Here is a 22,245-nt window from a genome sequence, read left to right as displayed (position 1 = left end):
AGGCGAATAGGGCAGCAGACTGGGTCGTCTCATATATTGCACGACATTTCGAGGAGTTCCGCTGGACATCTATAGTATAGCTTCCGCTCCATTCTTCTGGTTTAGTAGGGTATACTCACGTTAAACTCATGTGAATTACCGTTTTCAAAAAAAAAATAAAAATATTTCGAACCCGAAACTTATTATTTTTTAATCATGTATCCACGCTAAAACTCAAAAAAAAATAAAAAATAAAAAATAAAAAATACCGTGCATCTCTCACTCTAGGGAGTAGAAACTCTGCTATTTTTCCGTGCGTGGTGGCCTTCCCCCTGATCTTTGGTTCCCTCGTCCCCTTTAGAAACCCACCCAAAGAAGCCCTTTGTCCCCCTCTCTTCCCCGCCCCTCTTCACCCTCCCAACGTTCGGAGGATGAGATGGGGAGTAGACTAATTAAAGTAGATCTCCTTCTCCTCCTTGTCATCGTCTTGTTTCTCTCCTCTATCCCCCCTCTATCATCCTCCGACGCGGCGGCCGGCTACATCCGCCGGCGGCGGCAGCTGCTCACGTACCGGGGCGAGAACGTGGCTGTGGACCCCACGTTCGCCTTCCCCAACCTACGCCTCCGCGACGCCTACATTGCCCTCCAGGCCTGGAAGCTCGCCATCATCTCCGACCCCCTCAACCTCACCGCCAACTGGGTGGGCCCCAACGTCTGCAACTACACCGGCGTCTACTGCGGCCCCCTCCCCTCCGACCCCCACCTCACCGTCGTCGCCGGCGTCGACCTCAACCACGGTGACGTCGCCGGCTACCTTCCCGACGAGCTCGGCCTCCTCTCCGACCTCGCCCTCTTCCACATCAACTCCAATCGCTTCTGCGGCGGCGTCCCCGGGACATTCCACCGCCTCCGCCTCCTCTTCGAGCTCGATCTCAGCAACAACCGCTTCGCCGGCAAATTCCCCGACGTCGTCCTCCGCCTCCCTTCTCTCAGATACCTCGACCTCCGCTACAACGAGTTCGAGGGCGGCGTCCCCAAGGCCCTCTTCGACAAGGATCTCGACGCCATTTTCGTCAACAACAACCGCTTCGTCTTCGACATCCCGGACAATCTCGGCAATTCGCCGGCTTCCGTCGTCGTCTTTGCCAATAACCGCTTCCATGGCTGCCTCCCGCCGAGCATCGGCAACATGTCAAGAACATTGAACGAGATCATTTTCCTGAACAATGGGCTCAGATCTTGCCTGCCGCCGGAGATCGGCCTGCTCGGAAACCTCACCGTTTTCGACGTCAGCTTCAACCAGCTCGTCGGGCCGCTGCCGAGCTCCATCGGTGGGATGGTCAGCTTGGAGCAGCTGGATGTTGCTCATAATCTGCTCTCCGGCCAGATACCGCCGGAGATATGCCGGCTTCCCCGGCTCCAGAACTTTACCTACTCGTATAACTTCTTCACTGGAGAGCCACCGGAGTGCCTAAGGGTGCCGTCGTTTGACGATCGCCGGAACTGCCTTCCCGGCCGACCGGCCCAGCGATCCGATACCCAGTGTAAGTCCTTCTTGTCCCACTACATCGACTGCTCCTCCTTCCACTGCGCCCCCGTCATTCCCTCACTCCCTCCGCCACCTCCTCCTCCTCCTCCTCCTCCGGTTGACTCGCCGCCGCCGCCGTCCCCATCCCCACCCCCGCCGTCTCCGGTTCAAGTATCGCCGCCGGCGCCCATCTACTGCGTCCGGCCCCCACCGCCGCCTCCGCCAAACTCGCCTTCACCTGCTCTGTACTCTCCACCTCCGCCACTTCCTACCCCGCCCTTCTCTCCTCCGCCACCTTCTCCATCTCCACCTCCACCACATTACTCGCCACCTCCGCCACCACCCCACTCGCCGCCGATTCCTATCTATTACCGTCCTTCGCCGCTGCCTCCGCCGTACTCACCGCCGCCGCCAACACCAAATTCCCCCCCGCCGCCTCCGCGCCTACCGCCGCTGCCGCCATGCATAGAAGCTCCACAATTGCCACCGCCGCCGCCACCTTCTTCCTTACCATCGCCAATATATTACCATCCTTTGCCGCCCCCGCCTTCTCCTTCTCCACCACCAGCAGCAGTTCACTATAAGCCCCCACAGTCGCCTCCCCCACCACCATTCCAATACGAGCCACAACCGCCACCTTCACCATCCCCACCACCTCCAGTTCATTATGAAGCACCCCCTCCATCTTCGCCATCCCCTCCGCCACCTCCGAAGCCTTGTGAGTTCCTGCCGCCAACTTCTCCACCACCACCTTCCGTGTATGAAGGCCCATTGCCACCAATTCCTGGAATCTCATATGCATCACCTCCGCCTCCTCCTTTCTATTATTGACTCTTTTGAGTATTTTATTCTCGCCCTCCTCCTGCTCTCCACTGGAATAGTCAGGTATGAGTTCATTTATTTGGGATTCTTGCGGCGTCTTCTCCATCGAATTGTGTCCATTGGTTTTTCTATCTTCACTTCTCTTTCCATCGCCAAGCGCCAATGGAGAAAGAAGACAAGAAGGCAGAGTGCTTTATCTGGCTTTGTACTCAAAGCAGCTTGCATGGAGGTGATGAAGACATGGAGGGAAAGATATGGCAAGGATGGGGGGAATGATCTCTCCTTATATATTTGAATTATGGATATTTGAGCTGTGACAAAATGGCTATTGGAGGCAGCGAATCGGAAAGAGAGAGAGAGAGAGTAGGTGCAGGGAAATGAATGTGTAGATATGGGATTCAAGTAGACAAATTGAGGTACCATCTCCTCTATTATACTGTCTTGTTATTTTTATTTCATAATATGATTGTTATGGATTCTTAGAACCTGCTTTATTTTTATGTTAGCTGGGCTCTATCAATTTCCATTGCCCTCTCTGGAGATGACCATGTTCCAGAACTTATCTTTGGGACATGATATTCTTATGTTATTTGAGAGAGAGTGGTGTTCTTTAAACTGCTTGTGTCTCACTTTATTGTTAAAATTTAGCATTTGTTTCCATTTTTTAGTAATTTCTGTCCCTTTGTTACTTGAGGAATGTACCAAGAGCATGGTACTGCTCTTTTGCTGTCTCGTTTTCATATCCCCGTGATACACAACTGGACCAAGAGTCTAATTCATAGGTCGTTGGGAGATTATCTATGGTTTGGAACGAAGACAACCTTATTTTCTTCCCATCTCTTTCAAGGTAATTGTTGTTTAGATTTCCCTTCATTTTTTTAGTGTTTTTTTACCTCTCTGTTCCCTTTACGTGGTTCTTATATTCCGATTTCATACTAAACCTTAGTTATGAGCATCTATGTTATGTTTTTGCGATCACCCACTTATTGGATCATAATCTTCTTTTTAAGAGCTTCAGGTCATGGGACTTTCTTGTTACTAATCTAAGCTTCAAACGTTTTTATCTTCTCAATCCTCCACTGATAGCAATAGCGTTGGACGTTCTTGCCTTAGCCTTTCTTTCTAGCTTAATCATGTTTATGTTTCACAGTGGATGTGACTTGATGTCTTTGTTGCATTTGTGGCTTCGGATGCTTTCGAAGCCTAGCTCTTGTCGGTCAAGCAAGCTAAGTTACTTAAAACTTTAATTTGAAGTTCCGCTCATCACCCATTTGTTTTGGGTCTAGATAGGGGCCGACTCGGTTCTTTTGCAGGGCACGTAGCACGTAAAACTAGCATTCGTGTCTCTGCCACCTTTTTTTTCTCCTGGTCAAAAACTGTTTTGAGATTCGGAGCTTTTGTATAGCAGAAAACCTTACTCTGCAAGCCAGCCAGTCGTGGCTTGGTGACCACTTTCAGGGTGTAAGATGGCCACAAATTGAATGATCTTAAATGTGCAATTAATAGGTTTGCCTTTTGGTTACTTCTTTGTGGGAAACATTGGTCCACACTCATGGTCATCACATCTTGTTGCCAATTAGGTGCCCCTTGTTTATCTAAGTTGGGTTAAGTTCTACCTTTTATTTAATTGCTGCTTTCCTTGCCTTTTGAGTAAGTTAATAAAACAAATCAACCTGTCATTTGTCATCTATTCCTTGGCACAAAATTTTGGGTCACCTCTTCCTTGCCTTCGCCATCAGCACTCTTTAAAGAATTTTGGCACTTTGGTCTCTACCGGTCTCATCGAAACACCGTCTTCTTAATTATCAAGTCTTTGTCAAGATTGTTGGCGCAGATGCATATAATGAATAGGACATAGCAGTTGGTCATTATCGTTATTTTGCATCTTGTGATTCTGAAGCAGGAAGACGATTCCAATTGCTTGTGGACTTCCACAAAGTCCTTTTCTGCATCTCAATTCTCTATGTCAAACCTTTCAACAAGTAGATGAAGCAACATTGTTGACCTTTTAAGAATTGAGATGGGCATCTCACTAGTTAGAATAGTTAAATATCAAATTTCAGCAGCAAATAAATTATCTTTATTATGCTGAGTGTGTCAACACAAAATGTTCTTGAATTCTCTGATTGCTATCTAGAAACTCCACCATTTATCCCATCCTCTCAGATACATGTTATTCTTGTTCTCACTTTCCAACAACAGAACATGGAAGGGCCTTTGGAAAAGCAAGGATATTTCGCATCTGTAAAAGAATGCCAGTCATTATTTCTTTCATTTTATGTTTTTTAAAGTAATGTGCTGATGATTAATTCCATCAAATGCACATATTAACCTCCATGTCTATCAATAATATTAGGCGTTACAGCTAGCCGTATGCCTGCATATATTAACGCATGTTATGTTATTCGCTACAGTTTCCTGTATGCAGTTGTCGGAAATATATAGAATGGGGAGGGGGGAAAGGAGCAGTATAGCAAGCCGTGTCGGCACTGGGCCGGGCCGCCCATGGCCCGGCACGGCCCGGCACGAAGCGGGCCGTGCCAGGCACGGCCCGCTTCCTACAGTAACGGGCCGTGCCTAGCACGACCCATAAAAGGAGGCCGGGCTGGGTTACCAATTCCTGGCCCGCGGGCCGAGCCCGGCACGGCCCATAAGGGCCTGGGCTGGTACGACTCGTGGGCCAAGCACGGCACGGCCTGCGAGCCAGCCCGAAACGGCCCATAAGGGCCTGAACCGGGCCTGAGCCGGGCCAGGCACGGCCCGTCCCCCTTAAAATAAATGAGAATAAATTTTTTTAATAAATTAATAAATATTGAAAATTAAGGATTTATTAATATAAAGCCACCTTAATGGTGGGGGGTTTGGCATAGACCCCTACCAGTTTATTAATTTAAATCAAAATGGTACATAAAGGGAGGTTTGGATCTTGGTCTGACCTCCAAAATACAATAAGAAAGGAGAAAAAATAGAGATGACTCACTTTAACAATTAAAAAAATAAAAATATACAATTATAAAAAATTAAGAAATCTTACTAATCATCAGTGATTCAGTATTCACTATTCAGTAGTGTTTGTATCATCATCATCAGAGGATGTTGTATTATGTCCACCTTTATCTTGAAGTCTCGCCTCAGCATCCAACCAATCTTTGAAGCAGAGAAGCATCTCAACCGTTTCGCCAGTCATCCTACTTTTTTCGTCAAGAACACGTCGACCTGCACTAAAAGCGGATTCCGATGCTACTGTGGACATCGGCACAGCTAAAATATCGCGTGCAATTGCAGACATAACAGGATATTGATTTTTAACACTCTTCCACCAAGATAATACATCTAGACTCTCTATTTGATTTTCATCATATGCAGACTGAAGATCATTTCGTAAATAAAATTCTAGTTCACTACTTAAAGATGAAGAAGATGAACATGAACTTGAAGCATGTGTGTGTTTTCTCTGTGCAATGAATGAAAAAATAGATGACGAACGAGAACTACTAGAAGAAGAAATAGAGATTTGTATGGAGAATCTAGATCCACGAATTTTTTCATCATATATAGCATAAATATCATAAAGAAGTTGTTTTACCTCAATTTTAGCAGGTTCAGGATCTTGAATCATATTTTCACAGTATGCATCAAGTAAAATTAGCACGCCATTCAATTTAACTCTTGGATCAAATACAGCAGCTAAGTTATGCATAGGACATATCTTGTCCCAATACTAATTCCATTTAGATTCCATTTGTTCAATAATAGGCATTAAAACATCATCATATCTATGTTCTGCAAATTTTTGACTAATTATATATGCTTGTTGTAAAAATGAACATGAAGTTGGATAATAAATACCAGAAAGAACATTAGTAGCATTATAAAAACTAAGCAAAAAATCTTCCAAAATTTTTTCTTTATTCCAATCAATTTCAGTCAATGTAAAGCCTAATCCACAATCATTAATATATGCACTTAATAAGTTTTTATATGGGTATGCATCATGTATCATGCTATATGTTGAGTTCCAACGAGTAATTACATCAAGTTTAAATTTTTTAAAACGTTTACCATGATTTATACATAGTTCCTTAAATTCTTGAAGTCTTGATCTTGAAGCATGAATAAAAGAAACTGCATTTCTAATTTTTGAAATGACATCTTGAATCATGCCCATGCCAGCTTGAACAGAAAGATTTAAGATATGACATGCACATCTAATATGCAATAAATTTTTATTTAACATGGGATGCAATGAGTCCTTTAATGATGTAACAGTAGAATTATTATTAGATGCATTATCAAAAGTAATAGACATAATTTTATCATTAATATTATATGAACATGCAGTTTGATAAATGGCATTTGAAATTTGTTGCCCAGAATGTGGAAAATCAAAAGCACGAAAAGCAAGAATACGTTTATTTAATTGCCAATCATTATCAGTATAATGAGCAGTAATGGCAATAAAACAATTACTACCTACAGATGCTGACCAAATATCAGAAGTTAATGAAACTTTTACATTTAAAGTAAAGAGTGTTTCAATTAAACTTTGTCTCATTGCTAAAAAGTTAGTCATAGCTACTCTTCTAAATGTACGCCTACTAGTTCTTTTGTAAGCAGGTTGTAGGTTTAATTGAACATATTCTTCAAAATTAAAAGATTCACATAAACTAAAAGGTAATTCATCCTTAACTATCCATTTTACAAGTGCTTTTCCTTGATTTTCATGATTATATGCAAAATTACCTACACGTGATCCCCCTTGTATATTAAGGGTACTTTGAGCATGAGAATCATGCATCCTATGACTCTCTTGATGTCTTTTTAAATGGCCTGTTCCCCCACTACTACTACAACTATAAAGTTTGGCACATTTTTTACATTTTGCTTTTCAGACTCCGTCAACTATAATTCTATCAAATTCATTCCATACAGCACTAGTCCTCTTACGAAAAGAGGTTTGATCTTCACTCGGTTCACTAGTTCTAGAGGAACTAGGAACATGGGGTTGGGGATTAGTTTCTTCTCCCTCAGAAACAGGAGGAATGCCAAAATGACTTTCCTTCAAAAGATGACATATCTAAATTGGTGAATACAAAAAATAAAAACTAACCACAAGGAGAAATTGGGTAGAGGACCAGAGGTAGAGCCGAGATTTTCGAGCTTCCTCTTGTGCTTTCAACAAGGAGTGACCTTCTCTTCTCAACAAAAACCTCCTCTTGTGTAGCACTTGAACACTTGCTAAATCCAAACTAAAAATTAAATTGCTAGAAGAGCACTTTAGAAGAGAGAAATAATAGGAGTAGAGAAAGAGAGAATAGTTGGTTTGGTGTGGTGAGAATGAGGGAGGAAAGGGGTATTTATAGGACTCCAAAATATTTTTTTCCCAAAATACCCCTCAAATTAGCTGTTTTTGGACTGTTGGGAGGGGTATTTTGGGTAAAACCCAAAAAATAGCCGTTTGGAAACGGCTATTTTCTTCCCCCTGCCAGACGGGCCGTGCCTGGCACGGCCCGTAACGGTGCCAAACGGGCCGTGCCAGGCACGGCCCATTTCGCGACCCGTGATGGGTCATGCCAGGCACGGCCCATCTCGTGCCAGGGCCCGGCACGGCCCGCCACCCCACGGGCCTAGGGCCGGGCTGGGCTTAGCTTTTAGGCTAAGCGGGCTGTGCCCGGCACGGCCCGTTTACGAAGCGGGCCGGGCCAGGCACGGCCCGTTTATTCTGTGGCCCGGTGGGCCTAGGCCGGGCCGGGCCCGGCACGGCCCGATGCCCATCTCTAAGCCGTGATAGGGAAAGGTGATGAGCCATGATAGGTACAAACGTATTGCAAAAGGGACATCAATGAAGGCCTGTATGGTGGAAATCTTAGGTTAGACATTATCAATGGATAGAGACCATTGATAAGGGAATTGCCTCCATAGTAAATGGAAAAACATATGAAAAAGAAAAGTGTGACCAAATCTTGAGAGCATAGAAGGCTATATTTGATATAACCATCAACCCCTAGCTTGCTGAAACTTCCTTAATATCACTTTCTTCTTGAATCAATAGGAAAACTAGCACAGCGTTCTGCATTTGGCGATCAACCCTTTGACAAAATCGCCAGCTCAGGAGGAGGGAATCAAAACAATATCATCACCACCCTCGCAAGCTCCATCTACTTTAATCCACTACAAATTAGCAGGAGAAAATTCATAACACAGAGGATCGTGAATAGGAGTGACAATCGAGTCAGGTCAGGTTGGATATAGAATAGACTAAAAATATATCAATCTGAACTTGACATATTTATTAAACAGATCAAATATCCAGTTTCGAACCCGATCATTTTATTAAATAGATAATGTAATCCAATCTACAAGAGTTGAAATAAGTTAAACGGTTGAACATTGCCATCCTTAATCTTCAATGGAAGATTTAAAATGTCCTCCGTATGTAGCATCTGAAAATAACAAACCTAACAGGTGAAGTACATGCATCAGAGATTCTCCGGTGTTCCTCGACACTGCAGAATTTTGTACGTCCAAGTTCAGCATTCTAGTTTAGGCTGAGAGGAGCCGTGGGATCTCATTAGCTACATCTTAAAGCTTCCAGACAATATATGGTATGCGGAAAAAGCTACCTACTTTCTACAGTGGCATTTTTCGGCAAGACTGTGCCAATTTTTAAAAGCAATCTTCTCAACAGCTTAGATAGGAGAGCATCTCCTAAGCTCCAAGCTTCTCCATGGAAAGACACTGAATTCAGTTCCACAAAAAGGAAATTAATGTGTGATTCATCTGGGGAAAAACATGAAGTTTAAGTGGATCATGCAGGTGGGCAAATGTATGATGAAAAGCCTGCGTATCAATGTCGTGGAGATTTCTTAATCAGCTTGGCATGATCACTTTGTATTTGTAATGCAGTCAACATCACAAGGCAGGTTCAGGTCAATAAACTAGAGATGTGAGTGCAGAGTAAGCTTTGATGCGATGTATAATTGATTTCCATCAAATTGTCAGCCAAATCTCCTTAGTTAAGTACAGGAATTCTACAGGTTTAGATCGTACTAAAATATTATTTATGTTTTACTTCAAGGTTGCTTCTCCTCTCTGTCTCCTTCCATTTAGTCTGAATAGAAACAAAAGGCAGAAAGAAAAAAGAATAATAACCAAGTCTTGTTTCAATTTAAAAGAGCTAAGAATAGTGCTGAAAAGGAATGACGTCTTTGCGTTATGAGGTCAGATTCATTCACTATTTACATATTGTTTTGGATGGTAACAGAATTACGTAATGCTTCGTGCTTATTGGAACATAAATCATAGAGTCTTGGCCATTGATTGCTTAATTTATTTGCGTTTGCGCAACTTACACTTCATTCCCATCGTGTCTGACACAGCGACAGATAATAATAGAATAATTATATCAGGGAGGATTATGATTCTCATAAGTATCTATAATCAAAAAGGATAGCAATTAATCAGATAGGGTTTGAAATTTCAAAGTGAATAATGTCCATGACTAAATATATTCATGAGTAAATTATCTGTGAAAGATTAAGAATTAAGGAAATTGGTTAAAAAAGAAGATTTTTTTTCGAACGACACTATTGCTTAATTAAGAATTCCTGAACTCTCTGGTACTCAGAATCAGATAGAATTACATCAAGCCTTTTCATCATGAACTCAAGATGAATAGCACGAATTTTGTTTTTTAAAAAAATGAGCCATTTGGCAAGAAATCAAGATTCGTCTGGCTAGTAGACTGAGAAGAAGCCTTGCGCATGGAGAAAACCCTATAGGGGGAGGGAAGGGGAAAAATGCAAGGAAAAGATTTAATTAAAGTTGCCTAAGAGGAGGGAGAGGAAAGGAGCTTGGAGGAGAAGAGCAGGTGGGGGGAGAGAGAGAAGGGCGAGAGATCTTGCGGAGATTGACCACGATCACAAGCTAGGGTTTTTTGTCCCAACGAAGAGCAAAAGCGTTGAGCTAGGGTGTCACGTTCCTCCAGCAAATAGAGAAGACCAAGATATGGGAGCTTCCACCGGGACCTAGAGGGATTGGAATTTGGCAAGGAAGCTTCTAAATACATCTCAGCTGTTCTTGTAAGCAAGTTGCTGAAAGTCCACCTAATGAGGCTCTCCAGAGAAAAGAGAGCACAAGGTTGGGCTACCGTTCCATACGTGGAGCTAACATACATCGCCTCCGTACGAGTTTTCATATGGGTACCATGCTATTATTATATCGGTATATTACGATATGAACTCGTTCAACAAATTAAGCATTGGTACGTCTCCTATACTGTGTACTAGTACCGAAGCAGTACAGTACAGTACATTCCATTTTGTACGATTCGGTATAGTATAGCATACCATGCCTGGAGCTGTTTTTGTTTGAAGAGGGTTGAAAATGGAATATAATTTTTTGGAAAAAGATCCTAATTTTGTTATAAAAATAAAAAGAGTTTTTTTCATGGATATCCTTTTAAATATCGGATTTTGCGTAAATACCTTTTCAAAATTGATATTTGCATGTATACCCTTATAAAACTTTGTTATTGTACAAATACTCCTAATATAACAGTTGTTCTGTTAAAAAAATTATATTTATATTAATTAAAAATAAAATAAAAATTTGAAATGACGTTATTATTCTTATCCTTCCCTCCCCTCCCCCGACGCCCGGCTTCCGGCTTCAACATCCCCCCCCCCCCCCTCCCCCGGGCGCCCGCCCGCCCGCCCGCCCCCCACGTATTGGGATCCCGATCGCGGGCGTTCGCCTGTGGGCGATCATGATCGCGAGCGTTCCACACAGTTGTTCTTGTGCCAGAAGAAGAAGAAGAAGACAGGAGCTCCACACAGCTGTGCTCTGCTTCAGAATCTCTTGGGCCCAGAAGAGAGAGAAAGAGGACTGCTGGTTTGAGTTGAAAGAAGGTGGCTTGTCTGAGGACCAGAAATGATGCTAAGTAGGTGGCTTTAACAGCAAAGACACAATCAGGATAAAGGCTGCACAAAGCCACCTAAAATCCAGCAAAAGCTCCGAGAAATGAGTTTGCTTTGTGATAACAAGCAAGATGGTCTCTTCTTTTTTTCTGCGTGGGCGGTCGTACTATTGGTCGTTTTTAAGCGAATTTATGGCGGGTTTTCAAGGCAGACAGGAAGGAGATATGGGTTCTTAGGAGCTTGTTAGCTAGCTCCCATGGCCCTATTATTCTCCAAGGGATGGGAAATGCCAACCAATGAGGAGGAAAAGCCCTAAGGGGAGTAGGGTTCAAGTGTGGAAGGATAGCAACAAGCATAGGTTTATAGAATCCAAAGGAACCTCAGCCCATCAGTGTCACACCCCGAATTCGGATCATGAGACGGCCGTGTTATTGCCAAGTTAAGCATACAATAACACGCAGCCACTTTAAAACCTCAAATTGTAAACAACTATATTCATGAAGATCATTAAATGTTTCATGTATTAGAATCCATACAAAGCTTCTAAAAAAAATAAACATTTAACATTCCATCTTTCTCATAACCCTAGAGCATGTCACGCTCCTTGTTCCTAGCATCTCCTATTCATCTATAAGAACATAATTAAAATGGTGCGAGCTATAAAGCTCAATAAGTAGCCAAGCATAATCTTATCGGATCAAGCATAATGTTTTGTATGCTAATGCACTATTTGAAGAACAAACAGTTGTAATAAAAAAAGTATTTTCTATAATCAAACCAGTCATAAAACTATGCATGTCCATTCATGCAACTTCATAAAAATGATTATACATCATAAAACTTTTGTCATTATTCCATGCTTTGAAATCCGTACTCTCAGATGGTAGTATAGCTATGGCCGCTCTTATTCCCATGGCAAGGCCTTTACCACTGTAGGGTCATTTTCCAGTTACAATTACCCACTGGCGGGGGTCGTAAAGCCAAGTTACTTTTACCCACTGTAGGGGGTCATATGCCTAGTTACTGTTACCCACTGGCGGAGGTCATACGTAGCGATCTGAGAGTTCTTAAAACATATCATGCTTTTCATAAATCTTATTTCATAGAAACATTGGAAAATGAATAATGGCATCATGATAAATAAAATTCATGATCATGCTGAAAACTTTGATTTTCGTGCAACTTCGGTATCATCATAAATTTATATACATAATATGATTTTCATGATAAATGTTATCTAATTAAAATCATGCAACTATTGCTAACACATGCTTGATCCTAATTTTGTAAAACATAAATAATCATATACAATTTCATAATCAAGTAATCACAAGTATTTGATAAACCATAAGATTATATCAGGGTTACTTACCTTAATTTGCCCACCGACCTTAGGTTTAGGTGCCAAGTCTTCAATTGCCTAGCAACATCATCAAATTACTTGTTAATTGCACGTTCAACTTTATTTATTTACAATCTTTCTTAATTACCGAGTTTACAATCCACCTATAGGACTCAATTTTATTCTTAGATCTCTAACCTGTTAAATTTCTGATTTAGGTCTATTCAAATCATCAATTTGGATCTGACCCAATGTCTGATTTTGGTCTAAACAATTTTTTGGTTCAGGTCTGACCCAAGTTTCTGGTTCAGGTCTGAGCCAATTGCATACTGGTTCAGATCTGACTCAATTACTGGTTCAGATCTGGGTCAATTGCATATTGGTTCAGATCTGACCCAATTTCTGGTTCAGATCTAGATCAGTTGCATACTGATTCAGGTCTAACCCAATTACTGGGTTTAAGATTATTGGGCTCAGACCAGAGCTTAGCCCGGTCTCGGGCTCCTAAAGCCAAATTTATTTGAAGCCCAACCAGAAATCAGGCCCAATTCGGCCCACAGAAATTTTTATTTTATTTTTCTTTCTTCTTTTCTTTTTTCCTTCTTTCCCTCTTTTTCTTTTCTTTTCTTTCTTCTTTTTCTTTTCTTTCTTCTCCTCCCTTCCCGAACCTTCTTTTCCTTTCTTTCTTCTTCCCTTCTCGAGCTTCTCTTCCTCTTCTCCTCTTCTCCCATGAAATTAGGAGGCGAGCTCAGAAGGGCGCTTGGGAGGAGGTTCTTCAGCATTTAGGGTTTTTAGATCTAGGGTTTTAATGGGAGGGGAAGCCACCATCGAGTGGAGGGGAAGGTTCTTCAGCATGGGCCCTCAATGGCCTTCGGTCGACTGATCCAATGTCGGATGGATTCCGTCCATGGTGAAGTCTTCCCCTCTACTACATCATCTTCCTACCCTTCTTTCTCTGTTTACCCTCTCCTAGCTAGATTAGATCTAACCTAACAGCATGTAAATCATAAATGAGAGAAAGGGTTAGGGGTTTACCTAGCTCCGAGGAGCTGTGAGGCATTCCGGTGAGCTGCTGTGTCTGCTTCGGCAGTGCAGTGCGGTGACGAGTTGGAGATCCTTCCTCCTTCGGCGCCGCTGCTCCTGACCCATCTCCTTTGCAAGGAAGGAAGAGAGATTAAGGGAGGTAAGAGGGTGGTCGATGGAGTACCATACAGAGGACTCCATGGGCTTTTATAGCCCTCCATCCAGCTCGGAGGGGTGGGAATCACGGCTGTTAGGCGGTTAAAACTGTCTCAACAGCTGCCGATCTCCACCACCTTTCTTCCCAAAATCTCCAGATGGACCACGGACTTTGGTCCGTGCCAATCCATTTGGTCTGGAGTTTACATTCTTTCCTTCTTAAAAGAAATTTCGTCCTCGAAATTTTACGTACCTGAGCTTGCAAAAAGTTGTGGATACCTCATATGCATTTCGTCTTCGATTTTCCAAGTTGCTTCCCATTCAGAATGGTTATTCCACTGAACCTTCACATAGGGAATAGTGCGTCGTCTCAAAATCTGCTCCTTGTGATCAATGATGTGTAGAGGAAACTCTTCAAAAGTCAATTCCTTTTCAACCTGTAATGGTTCATACTCTACTACATGACTGGGATCTGCAATATACTTTCGTAGTAGAGAAACATGGAAGATATTGTGTACACTCGATAGCTCTGGTGGTAAGGCTAATCTGTAAGCAACCTCTCCCATCTTGTTCAGAATTTCAAAGGGACCAATGTAGCGAGGACTCAGCTTACTGTGTCTTCTAAATCTCATAACTCCCTTCGAGGGAGACAACTTCAAGAAAACAAAGTCACCCTCATAGAATTCCAATTCTCTTCTTCTTTTGTCTGCCCAACTCTTTTGTCTGTCCTGAGCTGCCTTGAGCCTTTCTCTGATCAGTAAAATCTTCTCTCAGGTAACCTGCACTAACTCAGGACCCAGCAACTTTTTCTCTCCAACCTCATCCCAATGTATAGGAGATCTGCACTATCTTCCATTAAGGGCTTCATAAGGTGCCATCTGAATGCTAGAATGATAACTGTTATTATAAGCAAATTCTACCAGATCTATATGATCATCCTAGCAACCTCCAAGATCAACAGTACATGACCTCAGCATATCCTCCAAAGTCTGAATCATCTGCTCTGACTGACTATCAGTCTGAGGATAATAAGCAGTACTGAGCCTCAATTTAGTTTCCATAGCATTCTGAAATCTCCTTCAGAATCTAGATACAAATTGTGGGTCTCGATCAGATACAATACTAACCGGTATGCCATGTAGGTGCACGACTTCATCAATATATCTCAATGCCAGCTTCTCAAGAGGAGTGCCAACCCTAAAGGGTAAGAAGTGGGCGGACTTTGTGAGACGATCAACAATCACCCACACTGCATCATTCTTCTTAACTGTCTTGGGAAGTCCAATAACAAAATCCATAGTGATATATTCCCACTTCCATTCTGGTATCTCCAACGGTTCCAACAAACCTGCAGACCTTTGATGTTCAGCTTTTACCTGTTGACATACCAAGCACCGAGCCACAAAATTGGCTATTTCTCTTTTCATGCCATTCCATGAAAAATGCTCCCTTAGATCTCTATATATTTTTGTGCTACCTGGATGGATGGAGAAGCAGGACTGGTGAGCTTCCTCCATAATTTTTCTCTTTAATTCGATATCATCTGGTACACATAAGCGGCTACCAAATCGAAGAGTACCATCTTGATGAATACTGAGCTCGGGTCGCAACCCTGTTTCTACATCTTCTCTTAGTTGACATAAGTGAGCATTTGTCTGTTGGGCAGCCTTAATTCTTTCAAATAATATTGGTTGCACCATCAAACAAGCCAGCATACCCCCAATACTCATAGTAGTCACCTCGATATTCATCATGTTGAGATCTCTTACAATCTGCTTCTAAGTGGTGAGCAGAGCTGTGGTGCCTACTGTAGACTTTCTATTGAGAGCGTCAGCTACTACATTAGCCTTTCCTGGATGGTATTTAATACTTAAGTCATAATCTTTCAGCAGTTCAAACCAACTCCTTTGTCTCATGTTAAGCTCCTTCTGTGTAAATATATACTTTAAGCTTTTATGATCAGTGAAGACTTCACATGGTTCTTCATACAAATAATGCCTCCAAATCTTCAGAGCAGAGACTACCGCTGCCAATTCCAGATCATGTGTTGGATAGTTTTGCTCATAGGGCTTCAACTGTCTAGAGGCATATGCCACCACCTTATCATTTTGCATTAGAACACAACCTAGTCCTTTCTTGGAAGCATCACTAAAGATGGTGAAACCTCCAGAACTTGGTAGGGTGAGGATAGGAGTAGATACTAATATCTGCTTCAATTTCTGAAAACTCTGCTCACATTCTCAACTCCAATCATACTTTGCTCGTTTTTGAGTCAAACGAGTCAAAGGGGTGGCTATCCGGAAAAATCCCTCCACAAATCTCCTGTAGTATCAAGCCAGACCCAAAAAGCTTCTGATCTCCGTCATATTAGTAGGACGAGGGCAGTTCACTACTATTTCAATCTTCTTCGAGTCCACTAAAATTTCGTTCCTGAAGATCACATGCCCAAAAAATGCAATGCTATCTAGCCAGAATTCACATTTGCTTAGCTTGGCATATAACTTCTTTTCTTGCAGAGTTTGCAACACTAACCTCAAATGATGTTCATGCTCTTCCTTGCTCTTAGAATAAATCAGAATGCCATCAATAAATATAATAACAAACTGATTCAGAAACTCCTTGAAGACCATGTTCATCAGGTCCATATGGGCAGCAGGAGCATTGGTTAATCCAAAAGGCATAACCAAAAATTCATAATGATCATACCTAGTCTGAAATGCTGTTTTGGGCACATCCTCTATTTGAATTTGCAATTGGTGATACCCGGACCACAAGTCTATCTTCGAGAACACTTGAGCCCCTTGCAACTGATCAAATAGATTATCAATCCGAGGCAATGGGTACTTGTTCTTCATAGTTACTTTATTCAACTCCCTATAGTCAATACACATCCTTATGCTGCCATCCTTCTTCTTTACAAACAACACCAGAGCTCCCCATTGGGAAACACTAGGCCGGATGAACTTCTTCACTAGGAGTTCTTGTAGCTGAGCTTTCAGTTCTCTCAACTCTGCCGGTGCCATCCGATAAGGAGGCTTAGAGATCGGTCCAACTCTCGGTTCAAGATCAATCTTAAAATCAATCTTCCGATCTGGGGGCAGTCCAAGTAGGTCATCAGGGAAAACATCAGGGTATTCTCCCACAATAGGAATATCATCTAGTCTTGTCTCAGTTTGAGTATCTACGACATAGGCTAGATAGGCTTAACACCCTTTTCTTAATGCTTTGTGTGCACACAGCAGAAATAATATGTAAAGAAGACTTACATTGCATGGGTGCATCACCTTGAAAGAAAAATTCTAGCTCTCCTGGTATCCGGAACACTACTCTCTTTCTAAAGCAATCTATATGAGCATGGTACTTGGACAGCCAATCCATTCCCAGGATGATGTCAAAATCTTGCATGTCTAGCTGTATTAAGTCTGCCTCTAACTCTTTTTCTCCTAACTAAATTATGCAATTCTTGAAGATAATGTCAGCAATTACTATTTTCTGTAGGGGTGTGGCAACATATAATGACTCCACTAATTTCTCAGGTATGCAATGTAAAGAGCTAGAGAATTTGGTAGATACAAAAGAATGTGTAGAGCCAGAATCAAATAATATAGATGCATCAACTGAGTTGATGGGAATAGTACCTGTCACCACACTATCACTTGCACTGACATCCTGCTGAGTCAATGCAAAGACCCGAGCAGTCCCCTTCTGCTTCTGATCCCCTTGATCCAGTAATCACGTGCAATATGCCCAATCTGACCATAGTTAAAGCAAGCTCCCATCTTCTTAAAGCAAGGTCTACCATGTGCCTTGTCATAGAATTTGCAGACCCCAAATTTCTTCTTTTTGTTTGCATTTTCTCCAGAATTTCTTGGCCTCGCATTCTGATCCCCAGTTGCCCGAACCTCTTCAGATCACCTCTTTCCTTTTCTGCCCTATTCAATTCGGCTTCTAATTTCAGAGCCCTTTCTAATACATCCTGGTAACTAGTGAAAATCAGAACAGCCAACCTAGACCGGATCCTATATCTCAGGCCTTGTTCAAACCTATTAGCTTTACTTATCTCTTCCTCCATAAACTGAGGACAAAATCTGCCCAATTCATTAAACTTGCTAGCATATTCCAATACTGTCATATTCTTGGTCTGTTTCAAGGACCAAAAATTCGTTCTGCTTCACCCAATCTCACTGACTGGGAAAAGTACTGATTGTAGAATTTGCTTTTGAATTCCTCCCATGTCAGTTGTTCACCATTTTCTTGAATAGCAGCCTTCATAGCTATCCACCAGAACATGGCGTGGCCTACCGAATTTTACCTAACCCAACATATATCTGCCTTCTTGTATGTATCAATTCTGGATCATAAGTCGAGTAGAAAGAAGAGGAGAATAGGAACCGCCAATTTGACTTTGACCTCCTCGGAAAATTGTAGGGCATCATACATCTCCTCTATCTCCCGAATCCAGGTCTCAGCAGCCAAGTAATCAGCCTCTCCCTCAAACATTGGAGGATGCAGCCTCCGAAACTTCTCATAATAGGTATCCGTAGATGATATAGGTCGGAAGGAGAGCTGCTGCTGCTGCTGAAGAAACTGTGCCACCAGTTGGCATACACTAGCAAGATCTGCCTGAGTAGCTATAGCGTTTGGAGCTGGCCCAGCTGGCATGTTGGTAGCTTCTTGGGATGATGTTTTCATTCCCTTTCTTTTATAGTTAGCCAGTACTTCATTCTTGCTATCACTCATCGTCACCTATCAAAATATAGTATTAATCATTATCCATTTCATCACATTATACATACATATGTATTTATATATATATATTTTTTTCCCTCTTTTTATTTATTTATTTATTTATTATTTAAAATATTATTATTGTTTTTACCGTGATTCTAATTATGTGAAAGCTAACTTAGCTACCCAATCCCATGATTAATTTTAAAGTTTTTAAATCATGGTTAAACTTATTGCTTTGATACCACTAAATATCACGCCCCGAGTTCGGATCATGACACGACCGTGTTATTGCCAAGTTAAGCATAGAATAACACCCAGCCACTTTAAAACCTCAAATTGTAAATAACTATATTCATGAAGATCATTAAATGTTTCATGTATTAGAATCCATACAAAGCTTTTAAAAAAAATAAACATTTAACATTCCATCTTTCTCATAACCCTAGAGCATGTCACGCTCCTTGTTCCTAGCGTCTCCTATTCATCTATAAGAACATAATTAAAATGGTGCGAGCTATAAAGCTCAATAAGTAGCCAAGCATAATCTTATCGGATCAAGCATAATGTTTTGTATGCTAATGCACTATTTGAAGAACAAACAGTTGTAATAAAAAAAGTATTTTCTATAATCAAACCAGTCATAAAACTATGCATGTCCATTCATGCAACTTCATAAAAATGATTATACATCATAAAACTTTTGTCATTATTCCATGCTTTGAAATCCGTACTCTCAGATGGTAGTATAGCTATGGCCGCTCTTATTCCCATGGCAAGGCCTTTACCACTGTAGGGTCATTTTCTAGTTACAATTACCCACTGGCGGGGGTCGTAAAGCCAAGTTACTTTTACCCACTGGAGGGGGTCATATGCCTAGTTACTGTTACCCACTGGCGGAGGTCATACGTAGCGATCTGAGAGTTCTTAAAACATATCATGCTTTTCATAAATCTTATTTCATAGAAACATTGGAAAATGAATAATGGCATCATGATAAATAAAATTCATGATCATGCTGAAAACTTTGATTTTTGTGCAACTTCGGTATCATCATTGTTGGAAACCCGCCCATGCCGCAGAAAATTAAAAAATTTTTCAGATTCAGCGGAAGAGGCATGTACGGGGTCATACGTTCATCTCATGAACGTTATTTCAAAAACCGTTCGTAGATGGATTAGGATTAAAACCTTTTAAACAATTAGGAAGACCAGATCTTCACCTTGTGCGGGTAGATGATCACCGCAAACTGAAGTTCGTAGTTTTGGAAGAAGGTTCGCTTGAAAGCCGTTCACGCGTCCGGCCTCTATGGGTATCCACACGAAGTAGAGAACTGATCAAAGCTCTCTTGTCTCTCCGGGGTGCTAGCTCCCTTGCAGAGATAACTCTTGATGGCTGAAATCCTTCCTTTGAATCAACCTTTGATTTCCTTAGGAAGGAGGAGGAAGAAGAAGGGATGAAGGATGAAGAACACAAGGCTCTTCGCAGCCTTTTCTTTTTCCTGCGCTAGAACCAGGGAAGAAGATGGAATAGGTGATGCACGCCTCCTCCTTTCTCTTCCTTGCTGATGGCGGCTGAAGACCAAGAGGAGGAAGGGGCCACGGCACAAGAAAGAGGAGAGGAAGAAAATCTATCTAGGGTTTGGCCTTTTACTCCTTATAAAGGTATATGGAGCTCCTACCTTTTAGGAGCTTCATTATTTTCCTTTTAGGAACCAAGAGGAGGGGCGCATGCCCCTCTTCTTTTTTCTTTGATTTCGGCCAACCCCTCCCTCCTAACTCTCCATCACGCACGCCCCCACTTGATCTAATCAAGTGGGGCGTGGGGCCTAAGCCTAGTTGGTTCAATCCTCTTCCAAAAAGGATTGGATGCACTTGTTTCCCTTCAAATCCTAATCCAATTAGGATTTGATTGAACCATGACTCAATTGAACCTTTCAATCCTATTCAAATTAGGAGTCATCATAATTCATTAGATTGATAATTAATTAGGACTTAAAAAATCCTAATCCAATTAGGACTTATTTAATTTTAGTCCTAATCCAATTAGGACTCTACTTTGAATCCGAAGTCCTAATCCAATTAGGACTTCTTAGGAATCCTATTCTAAGTAGGAATCCAATTGAATTCAAAATCCTAATCTAATTAGGATTGTAGGAATCCTACTCCAAGTAGGACTCCCAGTCCTAGTCCAAGTAGGATTCCAGTCCTAATCCAATTAGGACTCTAGGAATCCTAGTCCAAGTAGGATTCGTATTTTAAGTCCAATTAATTAATTCCCAGTGTTCCTTCTTCAACTGATTATCAATCGAATTGATTACTCGTGATTCATAATCACTATTCAACCATCGGATCGGTCAATACTTCTAGTGTGTGTGACCCCATAGATTCTATTCTGACTGGTAGTGAGATATATTGTGATCTCTATCACAATATCATTGAAAACTCCTTTCAATAGGTTGGAACGATTCCAACTCAACTCATTAGGATTTATCGATCATCGAGAGAATCCCTATGAGTCCCACCATCCACCAGTGACACCTAGCAGCATGTAGTGGCCATCCAGCAGAATGGAATGATGAACCTCTAGGTGCAGTTGTCGTGTGATACAGTCCTTCTATCGTGGATCCCTACAGACCGGAGGTCATGGATAGCTCGTCAAAACTCGTTGTCTGTCATATGTCTAGATTTATTCGACTTGAGTTCGAGAGTAGAAAACTCTTTTCCACTATATATTGTGCCCTGGCCAAGGTCTTAGAACTCAGTCTAATAAATCACATAGGATCACTCCTCATCTATCAAGGTCGATAGATTCTTTGTAGATGCGTACCCTACTCCTACAGTGAACTTACTGCAGCCAATCTACACTACAAGGACCCATATGACTAGAGACCATGGTATGTGCAGTCAAACTACAATAACCTTACTGTGAGTAGCCGAAGCACCGCAGGTCAAAGGACCAGTCACACTACTGCAACATCAAGCAAGTCACTGACGAGTGGATAGACATCCAAGTGACTTCTTGTCTTGGTCACGCTCTATACCCTTGTTCTCTAATAAGCACCTGCATTATCACTTCAGTGTCCCTACACTGTGGCCTCGAGTCTCGTCCATCCATAAGGAAAGCGATGTGTGCACTGATCAGATCGATCACCGTCCTCGTGATGATCCATTGATCAGGATCATTTAGAAATTTATCACCACTGATACATGGCTCAAATTCTCAACTCTTGAGAATATATATCATCATCTTATTAATTTCTTGGACGATTCATAGACACATAAACAATATGAATGAAAAGAATGCCCCGTTATTAATCAATAATAATAAAGTCAAGTACCAAATTATGTCTTAAAATTAATAATGTGTCAGCCAGATTGGCTTCTAGGGCATACTTCTAACAATCTCCCACTTGCACTAAAGCCAATCAGCCATAAACCTAAGCCCCATCTTCTCAAGATGCGCTTTAGTTTTCTGCTGACTTAGCTGCTTAGTGAATGGGTCCGCCACATTTTCTGTGGAGTCTACTCTCTGATCCTCTACTTATTTTCTTTCGAGGTAGTCGCTTATTAGGTTAAACTGCCGCTCTATGTGCTTCGTTTTCTGGTGAGACCTTTGGCTCCTTAGCTAGTGCTATGGTGCCTTTGTTATCGCAGTAGAGTGTTATGACATATGATGACATTACACCTAACTCTGCAATGAACTTCTTAAACCAAAAGATTTCCACTGCACCCTTAGAGACGGCTTAA

At 41.9% G+C, this 22,245-nt stretch overlaps 1 protein-coding gene across 1 annotated transcript; it reads left to right on the top strand.

Moving 5' to 3' along the window:
- The first annotated feature begins 315 nt into the window (after positions 1-315).
- On the top strand, positions 316-2,855 carry LOC103698761 (leucine-rich repeat extensin-like protein 3). Its single transcript, XM_039123078.1, has one exon. The coding sequence runs from the start codon at positions 416-418 to the stop codon at positions 2,336-2,338; it is 1,923 nt and encodes a 640-aa protein (XP_038979006.1). The 5' UTR covers positions 316-415; the 3' UTR covers positions 2,339-2,855.
- The last annotated feature ends 19,390 nt before the right edge of the window (positions 2,856-22,245 follow it).

The sequence above is a fragment of the Phoenix dactylifera genome, unplaced genomic scaffold, assembly GCF_009389715.1.
Source record: "Phoenix dactylifera cultivar Barhee BC4 unplaced genomic scaffold, palm_55x_up_171113_PBpolish2nd_filt_p 002047F, whole genome shotgun sequence".
NCBI classification, from domain to species: domain Eukaryota; kingdom Viridiplantae; phylum Streptophyta; class Magnoliopsida; order Arecales; family Arecaceae; genus Phoenix; species Phoenix dactylifera.
This window is presented reverse-complemented; position numbering and strand designations above follow the sequence as displayed.